Below are 19,875 nucleotides of genomic sequence, written 5' to 3'. Positions count from 1 at the left end.
AGGAGGCCAGACGTTGCAGTTACCCCAGTCCCTGTATTGTCTATTTATACCCAGTCTACATGGACTGATTCTGGAACCGAACATGGCCTACATTGCATACCCTGACGCCCCTTCCATAATCCAGAAGATGGTAACGTCACAGCCTAAGGAGATGAAGCACTTGTACAGACAACATCCCCACAAATCCAAAATATATTGTACAAGACAACATGGTTCATAAATTGAAACTCTAGTATACAAGTGATGGTTCCACAATCCGTCTATCCATCCATAAACCCCAAAATAAAACCGACCGCCATCCAAGGAGCAAAATCAGAGCATGACAAGCTCCAACCCAATCAATCTCCATGAACAGTAATTTATATCCCATAGACATGCATCACATCCAGACAGCGATCAGGAACAGTAGCAGAAACCGAGAACACATAACACTTAGTGACCGGGGCCGCCGCGCATGTTATCCAGCTTGGACAGGATGGACAGACTGGTATCCATCCACCGGTCAACGCAATTCTGTGCGCATGACTCCTCAGACTTATCGAGGGTGCCGGAGGTGATCTTGCTGGTGACGCACTTTTCCCAGCACACTTCGTTCAGGTGGTGGACGGCTGGAAGGGATTGATGTTAGCTATGTTTTGATTCCAGTGATGATATCAAGTGCTAGAACCATAATCTAGACCATATAGATCATAATGTATAGATCCTTAAATATCCGATAGAAAGATGGATACATACTCTGCTGAATGTTCGACTTCTGAGCCTCGTTGGTGAGGACCTGGTTAAGCTCCTTCTTATCGCTCTCAGAGAGCTTAGTGAGATCAAGCTGTTGTTCCATAGTGACGGTATAGGAGATGCGAGTAACAATTGATATGAAATGGGAGGAGAATGAGATAACAGCAAGGCGATGGAGGATAGCTGGAGGAAGACCGCAATTCAAAATCAAAGGCGGTGGACATCGGCACAAAAATGACGCGCAGTTTTCCCTATCGATAGCAACTTGCGTCCTTCGTTTCTCATTTAACCTTGAGAAAACACCCTGTCGACACAGTCTCCGATCGAACAGGATCGCTTTGGATCTCGCATTAAATCTGTCTTATTATTATTGTCTGTCACATATCGCCCGCCATGCCTCCCATTCGCACTTCCCGAAATCGCAAACCGCCTCCCGCCGGATTCGACGATCTCGAAGATACCCTGCTGGAATTCAGCAACAAAATGAAGGATGCGGAAAATGCATCGCATGAGGGAAAGAAGAAATATGAAGTTCTCTGGCCTATATTCCAGATCAGTCATCAACGTACGAGTTGCTCCTCTCCGCATCGAGAAATACGGTTTTACTAACTTTTGCCCCTCTTAACAGGCTCACGATACATCTACGAACTTTACTACGAGAAAGAAGCGATCTCGAAGGAACTATATGATTTCCTACTCAAGAACAAGTATGCCGATGCCAACTTGATCGCCAAGTGGAAGAAGCAAGGTTATGAGAAGGTTAGTTTTACCCTTGGGAGCACTTTTAGTGGACTTGAACTAACTGATTTCCCTAGTTGTGTTGTTTGCGCTGTGTCCAAACGAAAGAGACGAATTTCAACTCTACGTGTATCTGCCGAGTGCCCAAGGCGCAGCTCAAGGAGGACCAGACGATTCAGTGTGTCAGCTGTGGCTGCAACGGCTGCGGAAGCAGTGATTAAAAAAGAGGCTGAGATTGGTTCGTGACTGGAGGATTTCAATCTGGCCGGGGAGATAGTGGTGGATTTGGGTTGTCAGCCACACACATCCACCTGGGCATTGGATAGGGCGTTTCGGTACTATGCATCTCTGTTTTATGTCTTTTTTTACTCTATTAGATCCATCGGGTCAATCAGATACCCTTTACAGCTTGAATGGCTCATGGAACAGTTTGATAAGCAGACAAATAATGACTTTAAATTGCTAACTACATACATTATATCAAATAACGCCTTCAATGTGTGTTCCAGTAGTTTCCCATAAAGATAGCCCCAACCCCGATATCCAAATCATAAAAACCATCGCTTGCATGTACATCTTAGCATCGTCATTAATATCGTAACCAGGCCATCCCAGGCTCAGTGGAGGAAATGTCAGAACCGGCTCCATCAGCGCAGCCCAAAAACTCCCAAAGAAAAACACCGCCCACAAGACCTTGGAAACATCACTGAGAACCAACTCCAGGATAATCCAAAAATCAAGAAACAAAGGCTGCAGGGCGATAAAAGCAGGAGGACAATAGGGGGGTAGTAGGGAGAATAATGCAAGAATCAACGACAAAACAGAATCGAACAAGGTGGGTCTCCCAGAGATCCCACCTGTAAATAAAAAATAAAAAAAACAAATCGTGAACTAAGAGCGTCTTAAAACAAGGTCGTATTGCTGCGGTGGCCAATTTGTGGTCGATGAAGTGCCCTGGGCTTCAAAGTGTCATCCTTACTCACGCCTCCAATTTTTTGGAAGCCCTGCAAGAGATCAACACCGTCGACTTCACCTGGGCTGTCATTGCTCTCGTCGAAGAGATGGAACGAGAAGAAATCTTCCTGGCCAGCGTCTCCAAAGCGGTTCATGTCTGGGAGCTTGGATGGCGACTCAGGGAACATTGACTTGGAGCGGGACAACGCGGGCATACCCAGGCGGTTATTGATGTTCACTGAAGTGATGTCCGAAAGCACGGTGTTGCCGCTACCAGTGCGCGTGCGCTTTACTGAGCGCTTCTCGGGGGATCCATAGGATACCTGTGCTGATCCAGGATCCGCGAAAACATCAAAGGAGGTATGGAAATGATCATGAGGAGTATAACTCTCTTCCTGGAGATTGAAAGCAGGGCTCCAAGGAAGGGCATCTTCAGAAAGGCCTAGATGCTTGATGGGCGAGTTTACCATTTGCTGGATCTTTCGGCGATGGTTGCGCAGGTTGGTATTAGGGGACACAGATGGTGGCGGCCGGGCAGGCTTCTTAAACTTGATAATAGGCGTCAACGGAGGCGGCTGCATGCTCACATACTGGCTGCGGAGAGGCGATGAACCGATAGGTGGGTTGGGGTTTTTGCGAGCTGCTGGCTGACCCGGACTAACATCGTGAGATGAGCTGCGCATGCGCGCGATCTCTTCTTCGGCACGGCCACGCTTGATGCGCGGAGGCTCGATATCTAGATCGGATGTCAAGATATGTCCAGCCTTGTTAGGTCGGAGAGCCGAGGACTCCAAGGATGAGAAATAGCCACTGTCATTCATAGTAATCGACTTGCGCTTACGAGGGCGAGGCGCGGGGGTAGGACCAGATTGAGTTGGGGTGGGAGGGGTACCCTGGCGGGCAAATCGGGGAGGAGCGATGGGAGGAGATGACCGAATGGTCTGCGGTGGAGAGGAACGAGGCGGTGCGCGTGGCGCAGGAACCGGAACAACTTCGTCCGCATCATCTTGAAGAGCAGGGTCAGACGCAGGTAATGTAGCATCCGAAGACAAGTCATTTGGGGCCGGCCTGGGGGCAGGCGCGTGATGAGGTGGGGCGTGGTAAGCGGGCTGCGGTGGTACCATCCAGGTCGTGGTGCTTGCGGTTTGCGACTGAGGGATAAGATCTCTCTGGGGAGCAGCAGGAAGAGGAAGGCTGGACATGGTGGCGCGGCGCACTTGTTTGTCTTTGAGGAATTGCGCCTCCATGCCAGGCTCGATGGCCCAGTAGTTACCCTTGCCGGGGTCATCCTTGGGCCGCTCTTGCTTAATGAATGCCTTGTTGAGACTCAGATTGTGTCGGATACTATTCTGCCAACCGGGGTCGCTGTTCTTGTAGTATGAGAAGGTATCGGAGATCCACTTGTAAATTTGCGCTAGCGTCAAGCGACGGTTGTTTGCGCGCAAAATTGACATTCCGATCAAGGTAGCATAGCTGTATGGAGGCTTGGTGCCATCATCCTCCACTGGCGGCATGTCGTGCGGTTCGGGTAGGTAAGCAATCGGCGCGTCGTCGCGCTTTTGTTTCTTGTTAGATCGCTCCTTGAGCGGCGCAGCCTCCATGAGTGTGCGCTTCATCGGTAGTTTGGGATCATAAGACGGCTCTGGGAAGTCCGCGAAACTGTCATTGGATGGTTCTTCGGCAAGGTTTTCTTTTGATTCAGGGTTGACGCTGGAGAAGGTGGTGAAGAGAGCAGAATGTGGCATAGAAGTTTGAGAGTAGATGGGAAATGGCGCTTTCTTGGCTGGGGAGTCGGTGGTAAACATGGGAGGAGGGGGAGCAGATATGGGGACGAAACCGAGTTTTCCGTGGCGCGAATAGGAGCCCTGAGGACGAAGTCCTTTTGTCGGCGATGGCCTGTGCGGGCCCGAAGCCGGATGGGAAGACGAGTTGTGAATGGGCTGGAGTGGTAGCGGTGAGGGTTGCAGACGGGGCTGCGATCTGATGATCTCCTGGGCTGATGGGGCTAGCACTGAAGAATAGTGTGCGCCCGTAGAACGCGTCGATCCCATAACCTAAACGATAGGGCACCAAAGTCACAGTGTCACCCGTCAACAGAAGGACCATATGACGCGTAAACAGACTTGGGGGGAGAGAGAGCGCGACTGTTGAAAACAAGGCCTCCGGCCAAGTTTGCGACCCACGAGCCGTGTCTAGATGTGATGAGACTGTGCAGAGAATTCCGATTGGGCCAATGGTACTCCGTAGATCGAAAAGTGAAAAGCCAACAACCTCAGGCCGTCATGCAGCTTAGACAAGTTGGGCCACAAGGCGCTAAGGCGTCACACCCAGTTGGGGCACGAATCAGGCTGCACAGATAACCGAGGATGGATGAGATTCGGGATTGGAAGATAACCGAAAACGGTACTGTTGGAGCTGAGGATAGAGGATAGAAGATAGAAGATAGAAGATAGAGAGGATAGAGAAGAGTGGAATACAAGAGAGTACAGAGACAAGAAAAGATAGGAAGCCCTTGGGAAGGCAAACCGGGTTTCTCTTGGGTAAACCTTGGAAAGAATGGGGGCTCTATGACAAAGATATCAAAAGAAGAGGATATCAGGCCCTTTAGATTTTTTTTCTCTCTTTTCCCTTGGTAGGTACTAAATCATTATTATAGAATTCTAGAAATGTTCAATTTTTCCTCTTGAGAAGAAAAGGCGGGGAGGAGAGAGAGAGGAAGATCGATATAGTCTGATAATACATGTCATGTATGGTTATTTTATAGACGCGTCGCGCGTTTTACTATGGAAGGTGGGGCATATACAGGTGGTATTATTGGTATTATCATTTCAACATCTGGTACCAAAGGGGGTCCCCTCCCTTGCTCACATTTTCTAGCGTCGATCTGATCCACCGAGGAGTGTAAGTATGTCAGGTCTGCATTATTGCCTGATTGAAAATGGCACTATTGGACATATATTGCTATATATGGCATATTAGAAGACAGATCTATCTTTAGGTCATGGGCTACATGGGTCTACGGTGTGTGTATAGTTCTGCAAGATGTATGACAGTAGACTGAGACAATGCCAGATACCGACTATTCTTAAATCCCACCATTCACCCTCCAATTGGTCCAGTCATCCCGGTATGCAGACGTGTCGATGTAACTGAAACGGTGCTTTTCACCCCTTGTTTCTCCGCTGTCATGGAGGATCTCCCTAACGCCCTTGGCTAGTGGCAAATGGCTCTCGGGTGCTTCGAGGGCCAATCGACTGTCCAGCTCTACATCGTACAACGCATGTGCTGCAACTCTGGTCTGCAGGTTCCGTAACCTAATAGTCAAAACTCCGTACAGAGAGCATGGAGTACGGAGTGCAAAGTATAAAGGATTAAATTGAAACTAGAACTGATAATTATTTGAATCTAGGGGAGATCCCTCGTCTCTCTCCCTATGCCCTTGCTTGTATATCAGAGACCCCATGTAACAGATTCATGCACTGTACTCCGCACTTAGATCGTTGTACAGTATTCTCTACGAGGGCTTTTCCTTCTTGTGGTTTCCCGGAGGACACTCGGAGTCGTAAGTAAATCTTTTTCACCATGATAATTCCCGTCCATTCCCAAGCCATTGGAGAATTCAACGACGTAATAGCCCTCCACTTAACCAAATAGGCCTTGGTCACTGCGTCATAGATATCCAGGAGCCACTGTTGGGGAAAAGGAGGGCACTGGTAAGGGGATCTATGCCGAGGAGGCCAGTACCACAAAAGGCGTCGAGACAACCCGACAGTAACACTAAAGGTGGTAGGTGGTCTTTCGATCTGAAGCAAAACTAAACAGGGATGTTAGATGGCTAGATCCAACTAAACGTAATGCCAATTTGACAGTAGCGATCAACATAGACAGGTTAGAACCATACCTTACGATTGTAAATGGCAGCATGCTAATAACCAGATTGAAAGGATCTAGCTACTCCATAGTCATTTGAAACGCCGATAATAATGGCCAGATTCCAGTCCCTGATGGTCTATTCACCCATCCATAACCTCTAGGACGTTGTGACATGTGATATCTAAGATAATGTTGCTCATACCATACATGGATCGTATGACTAATGTAGATCAGGTAGTTATTAGTTACTTAGTTCTATTCAATGAGCAAAAAAGTACGAGGGGTAATATGGAAAGGGACTAGGTGGCAGAAGAAATCTGATATATGCGATATAGGTGTGATTTGAATATTCCCAAACACTTAGAGGAGATCACCCCCCATGAAACAAACGCTCTATGACTTCTATTCTAGACCAAAGAAACGAACAGGGAAAAAATGAGACAACGCCAAGCCCATGCATCACAAAAAAAAAGCCTATGCTTGGTTTTCCCAACAAAAGCCGTGCCCCCTAAAGACAGGGGCACAACTTCGGGTGGATGCATAACTTTTTTCTATCACAAAATAAAACCCAAGGGATATCTTAAACAACAATGACTTTTTGCTCGATGCAAATGTGGGACGTTTAGTCCAAGAAGGTGAACATGCTGGTATGGATGATATTCAGGGCACGGTCGGCGTCTCGCTCTTCAATGACGCAGGAGATATTGATTTCACTTGCACCTGCGAGGGGGAAAGATCCAGTTAGCCCCAGTCAAGGGTACAAGGGTAGAGCGAGGGGGGGGGGGGGGACTGGGGATCAGCAATTATTCACTAACCTTGCGAGATCATCTCGATATTCACGCTGTTCTCTCCGAGGGTGGTGAACATACGGCCTGCGACCCCAACCATATTCTTCATCTGCTTGCCCACCAGACTGAGAATGGCCATCTCAGGGATGATGTCGACAGTTCCATACTTCTCCAGGTCATTCAATGCCCCCTGGAGATCATCGTTAATGACCTGGTACTCATCCTGTCCGTTTCCATTCAAAAGGGGCATTTCCGAGTGAAGAGCCAGGGACACGTGGACCTCACTGGTCGAGATCAGATCAATGGATAGGCGCCACTTGTCCAACACGGAGAAGATGCCAGCAAAGAAACCATGGGAGAGCGACCGCTTGTTGGAATGCACGTTGATCACCAGGATATTATGCTTGATGGTGACTGCCGTCGGCCGCTTCGGTGTCTGCGCAAGACTAGGACTCCGGGTCCGGAACAGACGTGGATCATGTCCGGGTGTGGTTCTCTCCAGTTCAGCCACAGAGTCAGGGAAGATAATGGTGCCTTCGTTCTTTGGGTTCATGACGTTCTTAATGCGAATAGGGATCCGTGCACGAATCACTTGCTCCATGGTGAAAGGATGAATGACTTCGGATCCATAGAAGGTCAATTCAGCGGCTTCGGCCGGGGTGATGGCCGGGAGCAGATGGGCCGTTGGGACTTTACGCGGGTCAGCGGTAAATATACCATCTACCTCCTTCCACACTTGCAGCTCCTGTGCGCGGGTTCCGACCGCGACAAGGGCGGCACAGAGATCGGTATATCCACGACCAATCTGATCGAGCAGACCACCGGGGATAGTACCAAAGTACCCAGTCATCACAGGTACTCGATGCCCGCAGGCCTCGACTTTGCTGCCGAAAGCTGCTGCCAGGGTATTATAAAAGTCCTGGTCCAAGCCGTGGGCACCGATAGGGAAATCGATGATTTCGGAAAGATCCACATACTGCGAATCAACCCCGCGGTCTTGTAGTAGAGCGGCCATGAGCAGACAGCTCAGCTTCTCACCGGTACTCATCACCTTGTCCACACATCGCGAACTGATCTCCCCCAGGGTCTGAGCGGCCTCCAGGAACTTGAGTACCCGTTCACATTCTCCGGTGATGTCCACAATCACTTGATCTCTTATTTCTACCGACTGCACCTCCTCCTGGGCGACTTGAACATGCTCTAAACGAACAGCCTCCACCAACGTCAGATATTGCCGCGAACGAGGATTTGCAGCGTCCCGTGCTGCCCGCAGTAGCCTTTTCCAAAGAAATTCGTATTAGTATCTCAAGCGTGACATGGCTACAAAGTATCACGATGACTCACCGGTTGGTTGTGCCTTCAGCTTTGGTAGAGCTGCTTCTCGCAGAGCACACAACAGCGACTCTGTTATCGACGAGGCTGGGTCTATAAGATTGTCAGTCTTCAAGTTGAAAGTCGAAATCGAGAAAATGCGTCATACTGGACCACCTGCTCAATGATATTGCGCGCGAACTTGCCCACGCTAGTACCACCGAATTTCTGCACGACCCAATTGCTGTGGGCCTGCGTGGTCACTGGCAGATTCGTATCAAGAATGGTGGTAGCCATGATGTCGACCCAAAATAAGTAAAGACAGTGTATAATGTAGAGTCAAAAGTGGTTTTGGAGGGGAAATCGGCGAAAGCGGAGACTATTGGGGCCACTTCCGGCTGCATATTTTTTTTGTTGTGACTCAATTGGCAATAGAGTTATGGGAGTGGAGACCGCCTGCCTGTTTCAGCCAGGAACCAAACGATGTCGGAGGCCCCACCAATCACGCCATTTTCATATGAAAGGCCCCTCATTGGGTTGTATTCGGATGAACTTCTTTCCGGAGTATAGAGTATCTGCATTGCATCCCAACGTCGCTTCCCAATCTTGATTCATTTTGCTTGTTAATAGTATTACTAGAAAGCTACTCCATACTATATGAGTTCATATTATGTGCTAGTGCCAATGAGATGGTACAATAAAACATCCTTGAATTTCAATTGTCTTTGTTAACATGATGAAATCCGAAGTCCTCACGTATAATCTTCAAAACCTCAACCTCGGGGGGTCAGGCAACTTCGTCTTGACACTCTTCATCCTCTGGAAGCGTTTGCTCCTGCAACCACGTAGTATCTGAGTACCAAGATCCTGGGGGCTCCCCGAATTGGTCTATTTTGCGAAGTGTCTCGAATGATAGCCATACATATCTCTCTACATGTCCTGCTCTTATTCTACGGCCATCACAATAGCCAGTGTGTCGATGGGGGTCTTGCATCACATTTGACTCAAGGCAAGATCAGATAGTAAACTCAGTGGGCTCTAGGTCGAGTTGCAAAGATGCTCGCGTCTTCTTCAAATTCGGGATAAACGGATGCATTACCGTATCATCAACGAGATCTATCCCATCTCTGCCACGCGTTTCTGAATATCGGCACGATAGAAAGGATTTGCGACATATTTGGCAGCATTCCAAACACACCAAGTGGGCTTGGTATTGATCCTACTGTAAAGACTCTCATAGTCACAGAAAATAGCCGCAATAGCTATCCGCGTGTGCATTGCCGTGCATTTTAGAGAAAGCTCAGCAAGCATGCTGCTCTCTGGCTTGAGAGGCCGCCATATAAGCCACGGGAGAGTGAGGGTGTTATTTTTGAAGATTCCGATATCATTGATCATGATTCGACATAAGTTGATGGCTAAAGCAAGCAGTATGAGACAAAACATTCATGGATCTATATAGTGCCTGATTTGTCAGGCTTCCGTTTGTTTGTAGCATCCACAACCTTTTCCTCTCTTTACTCTCCAACACAATAGTAGCCTCTACTAAATAGCATTCTCTCTCTCTCTCTCTAATAGTTATACTAGTGCTATATTCAGCTCATCCTTCACGGTCTGCAAAGACTACCTATCTTGATCATGCTGGAACAACATTGTTTCGGCCCCCACGAAGTATATTGTACCGAGACTTTTCTACCCGCTGATCTTAGACAGAAATTAGTGACAGCACAGCCCTTCTTATTGCCATATCTGGAAAATGATTGTCACTGCCAAGATGCTGCAGCTTAGCGTTCTATGACATAACAGGGCCAGTGTCTCCTGTCTGATTTCCCCGGGTTTCACTTTCAAAGATTTTGACACTGTCTGTCGACGTGGGAGGATTGTCTTTCCCGATCTCAGTGACAGTGTAACAGCGTGACAGCGCTCGGCCCCGAGATGCCACCCAAAAAGCAACAGCACGATGTCGAAGAAACAATAAAGAAGCAGCCACGATCGATTTTTAGGTCATGGTCATGGTTTCCAAATTATTCAAAAGTGCCCAAGGAGAAGGTGCAACAAATAACGACGGATCCCGATCCTGTTCATAGATGGATAAAGGGTGTTGTGATCTGTTCATGGATCATTGGTGGAGTACTCGCCTTGAACATCATCCTCACCGTCATCGCTGCTGGTTTGGCATATTCGGGGAATAGTGGGCAGATTTTTCCCTTTGCTTCCCTCTATATGGGAAAGTGCTCGACTTCCAAGAATTGGACCACGGGCTTACACCTCTTGATCAACATCCTCAGCACCGCCCTTCTAGGAGCGAGCAACTACTGCATGCAGTGCCTTGCTGCCCCTTCGCGAGAGCAGGTGGATAAAGCACACAGTCAAAAGACATGGATTCGAATCGGCGTCCCGAATATCATGGACCTTATTCGCTACCAAACAGGCAAGCGGCGCATTCTGGGATCAATCCTGCTGATCACTTCATTGCCTATCCATTTGATGTTTGTGACTTGACACTGCTTATATTTTATTACATTCCAGCTGATATAAATCTCTACTAGTTATAATTCAGCTGTCTACTTCTCTATTGGGCCAACAGAATATTCAGTTGTTGCAGCGCAGGATAAGCTTATTCAGGAACACGGCAACTCCACGGAATTTGAGCAATGCTTTACAGAAAACGTCGGAATTGAATTGCAATCATTTAATGCCGCGATCCGTGATGGGAGTTTTAACACCCTCTCCAAGCAAGAATGTGTTGATACCTTTGCTCAAGACTATGCATCCGGGTACGGAATGATTGTGCTGGTGACCAAGGACTCAATGCCTCAAAACGAGTCTGTGGCCTGGATAGGAACTGGAAATAGCCAAAGCTTGGACAGCGGCAATACTCAATTCAGCTGGCTGTGTGACGAAAAATATCCCTGCACCAAAAGTATAGCTGAAGAAAACACCCAGAACTGGTCTGTTCACGCACTAAAATGGTCACGTCCCACCATACGTCTGTCAGTACCTATCCCAGGCGGACTTTATGAGAGCGGAGGATGGTTGGATGTTGGGCATTATGGCATTCCCGAAACTGAGGACTACAACCATCTTGATGATATTCTGGATAAATACCCTTCCCTGGAGGAGTTGCAAGCCGAGCTAGCTAATCCTTCCGGCTGGGTTAACAGTTCATTCCCAGGTAGTGTGACAGTGCGCAAAGGTGAACCCGATTGCACGTACCCGAGAACCTACGGTAAACGGACTCCGAGATTATATTCAATCGATCACTGCATGACCCTGCCAGCAAAGGAGACATGTCAGCTATTCTTCAGTCCACCGATTTGTCTGATTGTAATCGGCTGCAATATAGTCAAGCTCATCTGCGCGCTGTTAGCGGCGCGCGAGAACAGAAACGATATTTTCCTCACCACCGGAGACGCGATTGCATCTTTCCTTGCCAAACCGGACCCAGCTACAAAAGGAGCTTGTCTGCTGTCCGGGTCCCTGGTTAATAAGAGAACACAGGGATGGTGGAAATACAAGGGCTGTGAACGCAAATCTTTGGATCTTCTGGAAACCAAACAAGAGATTCCGCTTCGTTTGCCTTCAAGAAAACGATGGTTTCAAGCTGCGAGCTTATCACGCTGGGTGTATACAATTCTCCTGTATGCTATTACTCCTCTCATGGCAATGACGACCTCAGCGAATAGTTGACTGACTCCAATTAGATTCGTGTGCATGCTGATCCCATCCGTCATTGTTCTTCGCCTGGGAATTCTAAATTACAACAAAGCCTCCAAATCAAAGAGCATCTGGCAGTCTGGCCTGGGAGATGCAAGCGCAGCGACTACTCTAAACGGCTTGAGCATTCCCGCTACCGCAAGTGGAATATTCTCCATGATTTTCATGGCCAACGTACCTCAGATACTGGTTTCACTAGCTTACTTCTTTTACAACGGCCTGTTAACTTGCATGCTCAGCGCCGTCGAGTACGACAACTATGCCAAAGAGCGAAAACCTCTCCGCGTATCCTGGCCCCGCGGCTCCCAGCGCTCAACATACTACCTCAGCCTTCCATATCGATACAGTATCCCGCTGCTGATTGTCTCGGCTGTACTCCACTGGCTTGTATCCCAGAGTTTTTTCTTCGTCCAAGTGATCCTGTTCGACCGGCATGGTGTACCCCAAACAAGCCCCCCAGAAGTCCTTGTTACTTGCGGCTATTCGCCCGTTGCCATCATTTTCGCAATAATCGTTGGTGGCTCGCTACCCATCGTCGCCTTAGCTCTGGGTTTGCGTCACTTCAGATCGCACATGCCGCTGGCTGGACAGTGTAGTGCGGCAATCAGTGCTGCGTGTCATCCCATGACTACGGCAGTTGACCATGCAGTGAACCCGATGCAATGGGGCGAAGTTCCAGATAGAGTCTTGTCACATGGCAATTTTTCACACACAATAACGGTGAATTTTGACTGCGAAGGTCGATCGAGTGCTGGAAGTGATGAGCAACTGCCGTCTTTGGCTACAGAGCTGGATATACATGATTCTAGGGCAGTTGGTTTCTTGCATTGCTCATTTAGCTCGGAGGATGTCTGTGAGCCGAGCACAACACGTCTCTATCTCTAGTTAGGGTAGGGTGGGAATGATACGAAATCTGTAAGTGGCGCGTACTTATGATGATATGATGGATAATATGCAGGGAGAAATAGGAAAATACAAAGGCTGTATGTACTCGGGGAAAGTCCCCAAACGAGCGAGCCTATCACGTCTGCAGTCTACGGGCGACTAAATGTGCCACCTGGACATAACTCTCTTATTGGACACTGCCTGACCAGAAGCTATCACCGCCTTCTTGAAGTATATATGCCATTTGTATTTGTATACTAAGAAAGGGGTACCTAAGAAGTTAAGGCCTGAGAAACCAAGGAAGGGTAGGGTGCTAAGGCACGCTAGACTATATACACTAGTTTAACACTGTGGACTATGTAGGCTTAATACTACCTCTTACCTGGTCTTTTTACTAGTCTTTTGTGGCTTCTTTCTAAAAAATGAACAAAATTAGTTTATAATATGGAACTACCACAGAGTATATAACTATGAAGTATCTATTGAATACACTTAGAGTATATATATGGTAAACGAGTTAATTGAATCTTGATTAGAGACTTTATTTGCTCCTAACCCTAGAAAGTGAGGACTAAATTACTGGCAATTTGATCCAATGAAAGAGTTGTGTCCAGGTGACACACTTAGTCCCCCGTAGCAGTCACCATCTATGCGCCTCGGCTCACCCTCAAACAGCAGTTGATATGCAATGCAACATTCTGATCTGCCTTTTATGCCCCCAAAAAGCTTAGCTACAAAGCTAAGTGGAAAATTAGGGTTTAAACCCAAGCCCTATAGATTAGGTGTAGCGCTGATCATACAGGGAATTATAAGCAGGAAATCCTGAGGTATAAGCAGTAAAGCTTGAGACACATCGACTACATTAGCATTTGGAAGTGCATAAATGCTCCAAGCAAGTTGCACGTCCCTCTCCAGCCCGTCCTGCCGTCTCCTTTTTGGCCCCAAAAACGGAATCCACTCTAAACCCTAAGTTGGGCATAACGTAAATTTCAATTTCCAAGAGGAATAGGAGAATTGTGTGTAGATGATTCTCATCTGACTACCTTTTGCTTTAGGATTGTGTTTAGTACAATCCTTTTTTTGTACTCGACATTTACTTGGGATTCCAGCGTTTTACATTCGTAAGATCACATCTTAGTTTGGTGAAAGATTTTACCTCCCACTATTATCCCAGCGATCCAATCATAATAATGATGATCGCCATCTCATTCCCGGCCTCTGTTCTCACACTAACCAAGCACTGACAAAAGAGGCCATGGTGGACCCGTGCACTAGGACTGATCATTTCTGCTGTTATTAAAGAGTTCAATCCCCTACAATATAGACTGGGACGTCAAATATCCTATATTATCCTTCCTTGTTATGACACGATGACCCTTCACGATATCAACATCATTAGTATGGCCTTGGCCATAGCCTCAATGATACTTATGGCAGCGGCCAAAACGCCACAATCGAAAAACGTCGACATTCTCTTCCCAGCCCTGCACGAAATGGACTTGAACAACTTGGAAGGAAGTGTCATAAGTGCCGATGCCACAGCCACCACAATTCAGATTGACTGCCGATCTAGCGCAACCAACCAATGCACCTCTTCCGCCTATATCTTGCCCCAGACTCTCACTGCCGGTCCCTCCTTCCAGGACTATCATTACGACATCACCAGCTTTTGGAATAGCACTATATTTATCGTCACCGGGACACTAGACTGCAACATGACCCAGTCTACACTCGGTGCCTCTTGCTATTTTTCTACTAGCACATGGATCTCCAGTGGAACGAAAAATTACTCCTCGGCATATACCATGACCGCCTCGATATCTTCAATGAACCTGAAGTATAATACCTTGGCAGTTCCATCGGGGCTGGAGAACCTTCCCACCGAAACTGCTGCAACGAATGCCTCCCCTGGTCATACGGGGACGTCAACGTCCGCACCAACAAAAACCGCTGTAACAACCTCGGAACATCAGTCGTCCCCGTCCTCAAAGGCCTGGATTGCAGGCCCAGTGGTTGGCGTCGTGGCTGGCTTGGCTTTGGTTGCGGCAGTGGTGTTTTGGTTGGTGAGTCGCAGGCGTAAGAGCAAGACAGATCCCGTGCAATGGAATCCAATAGAGGGAACATCAAAGGTCTCGGAGTACCCCGTATGTCTACCAGCGCAGAATTCTCAGGTTGGAGAACTTCCAGCGAAGAGTGTACCGGCAGAGTTATCAAGTCGACACAACCCCCATGAGATGGAGTGAGAAAATACTGTTTATATCTTTGTGCTGTGCCAATATGCCCTCTGTTGCTAGAATTACATATATGAGAGATTATTCCGAGGGTGATGTGGAATCGAAATATTCCAAACGGAGTCTATTTAGGATATAGAAGACGTACGTTGTATCTCCACCGGAGACAAAGCCACTGCGAAGTGCAAAGAAAAGACACATGTCTTGGATTGGGGCTAGGTCTAGCCTGCCTCTAGTTTGTTTGTCTCTCCGAACCCAAACCGGAGAACGGACACTCCACAGTCAGAGTGCTTAAATAGTAGAGTGGATTTCCCATCTATTGGCTGTTGAAAGTCAAGGTAAGCCCTCACAGCTGGGGTGGATCGGTCGTGTGGTTCTTTGAATGGAGCTTGTTCGGTGTCTGGTGACCCTCCAGTGTGGGAATCTTTGTCATCCAGTTCAGCCACTACGCCTTTACTCTGATCAAGGAGCTCATCAGAGCCCTCATCAGGCAACACATCCAGTATACGTGAGACTTTATCCACAAGAGCTTCGATCTCCTCGACACAGCGACGCTGGTATCGCTTAAAAATCATTCGCTGTTGAGGCGTACAACCCGGCGCCTTACACGCATAGCCTAAGAATTCCAAGACTGCGTATGAGAGGCGCATACGGAAGTTGCTTTGGAGTACCTGCACACCTACATAACAAGGGTATGCGTATTTCGGCCGAGCGTACGGCGCCATTGGGGGATCTACCACATAGCTTGCCACCGCCTCGTGGGATAATGGATCGGTTGCTTGCTCCACTTCATCCATGTCTTGGAGGATGGCCGGAGAGCTGGACAGCACCTCGTCGAGGTCCCCTGTATCAACTAGCGCACGAGCCCGGCTGCAGATGCTGGCAGAGTGGTGCGAGAAAATACATGCCCGGAGCATTGCATATTCTGATGGTTCGCAATATTTATGGAACAGAAGAAACCATGTCGATGCCTCTTTGCACTCTTGGCCAGACATGAGTGCTTGGGTTGCCTGATACACTGCTTTTAGCGATGAATACTATCCATGGAAGGCTAACTTACTACGTTGTTAAAGATTATGATAAAAAGATTCCGCCCTTTCCGGGTCGTAAACTGCTCCGACCCACGCAGTCGAATCAACTCTGACAGTACCTGGTTGTGGATGTGCCATCCAGGAGTCGTGACTGGGTCCGTGCCATTTTGTGCGCCTAAGAGGAGCTTAATTCAAGTGTTAGCGGAGTCGATATTAGTCAATGGCTACATCGAATTTTACCTCATATAGTCCTAGCAGCCATATGGCTAATAATGTATTGTCGTTTTTGTATAGCTGAGAATCCTGGACAGCTGAACGGAGGGCCATAAGCGCAAATCCGTATGCTTTGGCTCGATCCGAGGTTGCCTTCGAAGTCCGGGTAATGTTGGCCACATAAGCGTATGCGACGGCATTACATGCCTGATATAGAGCAGACTTCTCCTCCGCTTTGGAAAGAACATCGGGGAAGGTATTGTAGATGCTTTTGGCCATTTTAAATGAGAGCCTGAAATTACTGATGACGAATGGCATGAAATGGGTATTCCACGATTCGGCCAAGGGGTATGTCAGGGGGAAATTTCGTCCAGAAAGTATTGGAAATCCGTCAGTTCTTTCTGAAAGATGCGTATATGGGATTGTTACTTCGTCCAAAGGGTGACTCTCAAATAAATGAGATGAACTTCCAGGACCGATGATATCGCACTATTCAGTGTGATTATATCATCCAAAGGTCGTTCGTGTGAACTGCTCACCTTAACGAGTCGCTGTCGACAGGAATCATCATTGTGACATGATTTGAGAACCTCTACCGCAAAAGGTGGATGAGCATATCCGTCACATTTCCGACCTGTCGAGATGCATCGCCGACAGTGAGGCTTTTCTTCATCGCATTTGACTCTGCGAACTCTGTAGAGGGGTCAGCGAGTGCTTCTGGTATTTGAAAAAGAGATTTTAGATCTTACTTGCAGGTCATACACCCGGACTTGAGCTTGGGGGCCCACTTCCTCCGGCGGCGATCAGAGAACTGCGATTTCTGCTCGACACTTGTCATCGCGGCTCCAAGAACTCTTGGCAGATGAGCACTCAGTTCAAGCCTCTGGCATCCATGGATGTGGTGGCTGTTTATGGGGATGTCGGGGATTTGGTGGGATATTGGTGGGTCATCCATATAAGATCAGCACTCAGGGGGTAAAATGGCGGCTTGTGAGTGGCCTGGACTGTGGAATTGACTGCAGCTATGTAGATTTAGTCACAGACAAGATTCCGAGAGAAATTATTGACATTTACGGAGTAGGTCAATTTATAAACATTAATGACATCAGCCCTTTAATGGGACAACGGTCAAGAGTGTTGGTGAAAGAATATGTACATATGGACAGGGCTAGTGTGGTGCATTTTAGGTATTGCCCAAAAAGGTAAGGTTCCCCAGTCCAGGTGACCTCGGGTGCCTCCAGGGAGGGCTCCAGGGCTCGTCATTCGGATTACATAATAAAATGATCATGTGATAAGTCGGGAGCAATTACCCAAAGTTCAATGTTTACATGTAAACACTCAGGAAAGGAAGGAACCTTGAAAGGAAGTCCGGAAGGTAACAAGGTAAAGATGGAAAGAACGATGTACTACATACATGCAAGTACGGATTGGACGCTAAACTCCGCCGTAGTGGGTCTCGGGAAACGGGCACTCGTTTAGGCATCAAATTAATTCTTTGTCTATACTATTCTGTACATACTTCTAACTGTACTGTTTGATCAACTTCGGCTTTTCTTTTTTTTTACTTCTTCTACATTCTGGGCATACACATATTTTTCTCCTCTCACAAGTGACTACCAAGCAACCTAACAATTTCCCCTCTCAGCGTCAGCACTGGATGAAAAAAAACTCCATAATGACGGAAAACACGATATCATGCCCTTTTTGTCCTTTCACAGACTCAGATGCTGATTTTGTATCCCAACATATCGAATTCTGCCATCCAGAAACTGGGGAAACTGGTTTCCTACAGGACAACCCACAACAATTTACCAGCCAAAACTCGGCTCCACTGCCAGTGGACGAGGATGGCGTAGACAAATATGTCGACTGTCCACATGGATGTGGTGAGACAATAGCAAGCGCTGAGCTCCCGAGTCACCTGGATCTGCACGTTGCAGAGGACATGGCACTAGATGATCTCGGGGCCACAACGGCACGCTCAACTGCAGATGCATATGGCCATGGGGATGATCGGTCCTTTGATGATGATGATGATGATGATGATTCCCTCGACATGCTCGACTCTCACAAAGGAGGCAAGCGCGGGATGCAACGAGACTCCTCGCGAATAAACACTGCCAAGCCACCACGGCCTCACAGTCCGCCAAGGACCACCAATGCCCATGGCACAAAGAGATTAGGGGTATATGCCCCAATTTGCATCTTTAAAGAAAAAAACACTAACGGATATCCAGCGCTCGGAGCTGGGTCCTCATGCCCATGAGAAGAAAATGCCATCTTGGCTAAAGAAAATGCTAGAAAAGGGCGGCAGCATATCAAAGCAAACCCAAATCACATCAGACGGCAAATTCACAAGACGCGAGACAGTAGAAAATGAGACCGAGCATCTGATTCCTGTTCTTGCTCGGCTATGCGAACAGGACAAATCCGTCCAGCGGGCATTCTTCTGTAGCCCCAAAGTCCGCCATATCTGCAAAATGCGTCGCGAAGGCGGCTTTTGCGGCTATCGCAATATTCAAATGGTGGTTTCTTGGCTGAAAAAGTCTCGTGGCTTTGGCCATGAGCACTTTCCAAATAAGGGACCAACGATCCTTGAGCTGCAGGATATGATTGAATCGGCCTGGGATATGGGGTTCAACAGTTCTGGAAGAGCCGAGACAGGTGGTATCAAAGGTACGCGCAAGTTTATTGGGACACCTGAGGTAAATCTTTGACCAGTATCGATTATCTTCTATATGCTAACGAGTACCCAGGCACAAGCACTTTTCATGAGCCTAGGAATTCCGTGAGTTGTCTAGTCTGCTTCGCTTCGATCCCCGCTGACCCCGATATCCAGATGCGAAGCAAGAAGTCTGTCAGAGAGAAGCGATGTACGGGCCTGCGATGCTCTTTACATTGATGTCGCCGACTATTTCCGATCAGCGTGCTCGCCAGAAGACGAGACAAAGATCGTCCAAACTGATCTCCCTCCGATATACTTCCAACATCAAGGTACAGCCTCTTCAGCATTCCACACGTATATATCTCTCTAACTCAAGTCAGGTCATTCTATGACAATTGTCGGATTTGAAATACGAGAGAACAGCAGCGCAAATCTGCTCGTATTCGATCCCATGTTCAAGACTTCCCCTGCAATGGAGCGTCTGATTGGGGCCTTTGTGAAGCCCTCAGATCCCACTCGCCTTCTCAAAGCATATCGCAGAGGAACACCTTATCTGCAAAAGTACAAGATATTCGAGCTTCTCAAGTGAGTGATTATTCCCAAGGTTCATTCTTATTCCAATGCTAATCAGTACTAGGCTATGTATAACCACCCCGAAACATGAAGCCACATAGAATCAACTCGATTCACTTAACATTGCATATCTTTGAAATGTTTGTATTATGGTTGGTGAAAAATAA

General features: G+C 47.7%; 8 protein-coding genes across 8 annotated transcripts; 4 read left to right on the top strand and 4 right to left on the bottom strand.

Moving 5' to 3' along the window:
- Positions 1 to 432: 432 nt before the first annotated feature.
- Positions 433 to 835, bottom strand: N7517_005612 (Tim10/DDP family zinc finger protein; the record flags this gene model as incomplete). Its single annotated transcript, XM_056723342.1, has 2 exons — positions 433 to 608; positions 736 to 835. 2 exons carry the CDS (start codon positions 833 to 835, stop codon positions 433 to 435), a joined length of 276 nt encoding a protein of 91 aa, XP_056579592.1.
- A 290-nt stretch (positions 836 to 1,125) lies between these two features.
- On the top strand, positions 1,126 to 1,691 carry N7517_005611 (BUD31 family protein; the record flags this gene model as incomplete). Its single annotated transcript, XM_056723341.1, has 3 exons — positions 1,126 to 1,297; positions 1,361 to 1,491; positions 1,548 to 1,691. The coding sequence occupies 3 exons, from the start codon at positions 1,126 to 1,128 to the stop codon at positions 1,689 to 1,691; spliced, it is 447 nt and encodes a 148-aa protein (XP_056579591.1).
- Positions 1,692 to 2,372: 681 nt separating this feature from the next.
- Positions 2,373 to 4,475, bottom strand: N7517_005610 (forkhead box transcription factor; the record flags this gene model as incomplete). Its single annotated transcript, XM_056723340.1, has 1 exon — positions 2,373 to 4,475. One exon carries the CDS (start codon positions 4,473 to 4,475, stop codon positions 2,373 to 2,375), a length of 2,103 nt encoding a protein of 700 aa, XP_056579590.1.
- Positions 4,476 to 6,919: 2,444 nt separating this feature from the next.
- Positions 6,920 to 8,693, bottom strand: N7517_005609 (aspartate kinase; the record flags this gene model as incomplete). Its single annotated transcript, XM_056723339.1, has 4 exons — positions 6,920 to 7,017; positions 7,113 to 8,362; positions 8,430 to 8,510; positions 8,566 to 8,693. 4 exons carry the CDS (start codon positions 8,691 to 8,693, stop codon positions 6,920 to 6,922), a joined length of 1,557 nt encoding a protein of 518 aa, XP_056579589.1.
- Positions 8,694 to 10,328: 1,635 nt separating this feature from the next.
- Positions 10,329 to 12,995, top strand: N7517_005608 (uncharacterized protein; the record flags this gene model as incomplete). Its single annotated transcript, XM_056723338.1, has 3 exons — positions 10,329 to 10,882; positions 10,943 to 12,034; positions 12,098 to 12,995. 3 exons carry the CDS (start codon positions 10,329 to 10,331, stop codon positions 12,993 to 12,995), a joined length of 2,544 nt encoding a protein of 847 aa, XP_056579588.1.
- Positions 12,996 to 14,425: 1,430 nt separating this feature from the next.
- N7517_005607 (EGFR-like transmembrane domain-containing protein) lies at positions 14,426 to 15,238 on the top strand (the record flags this gene model as incomplete). Its single annotated transcript, XM_056723337.1, has 1 exon — positions 14,426 to 15,238. One exon carries the CDS (start codon positions 14,426 to 14,428, stop codon positions 15,236 to 15,238), a length of 813 nt encoding a protein of 270 aa, XP_056579587.1.
- Positions 15,239 to 15,447: 209 nt separating this feature from the next.
- N7517_005606 (Zn(II)2Cys6 transcription factor domain-containing protein) lies at positions 15,448 to 17,308 on the bottom strand (the record flags this gene model as incomplete). Its single annotated transcript, XM_056723336.1, has 5 exons — positions 15,448 to 16,236; positions 16,287 to 16,442; positions 16,498 to 16,959; positions 17,010 to 17,163; positions 17,220 to 17,308. 5 exons carry the CDS (start codon positions 17,306 to 17,308, stop codon positions 15,448 to 15,450), a joined length of 1,650 nt encoding a protein of 549 aa, XP_056579586.1.
- An 837-nt stretch (positions 17,309 to 18,145) lies between these two features.
- On the top strand, positions 18,146 to 19,809 carry N7517_005605 (uncharacterized protein; the record flags this gene model as incomplete). Its single annotated transcript, XM_056723335.1, has 6 exons — positions 18,146 to 18,655; positions 18,708 to 19,175; positions 19,227 to 19,258; positions 19,310 to 19,464; positions 19,516 to 19,720; positions 19,773 to 19,809. The coding sequence occupies 6 exons, from the start codon at positions 18,146 to 18,148 to the stop codon at positions 19,807 to 19,809; spliced, it is 1,407 nt and encodes a 468-aa protein (XP_056579585.1).
- Between the last annotated feature and the right edge of the window lie 66 nt (positions 19,810 to 19,875).

This window comes from Penicillium concentricum (assembly GCF_028827145.1).
Source record: "Penicillium concentricum strain IBT 3081 chromosome Unknown utg000002l_segment0_segment0, whole genome shotgun sequence".
Classification (NCBI taxonomy): domain Eukaryota; kingdom Fungi; phylum Ascomycota; class Eurotiomycetes; order Eurotiales; family Aspergillaceae; genus Penicillium; species Penicillium concentricum.
The sequence above is the reverse complement of the archived record's forward strand: the minus strand, read 5'-3'. Positions and strand labels throughout refer to the sequence as shown.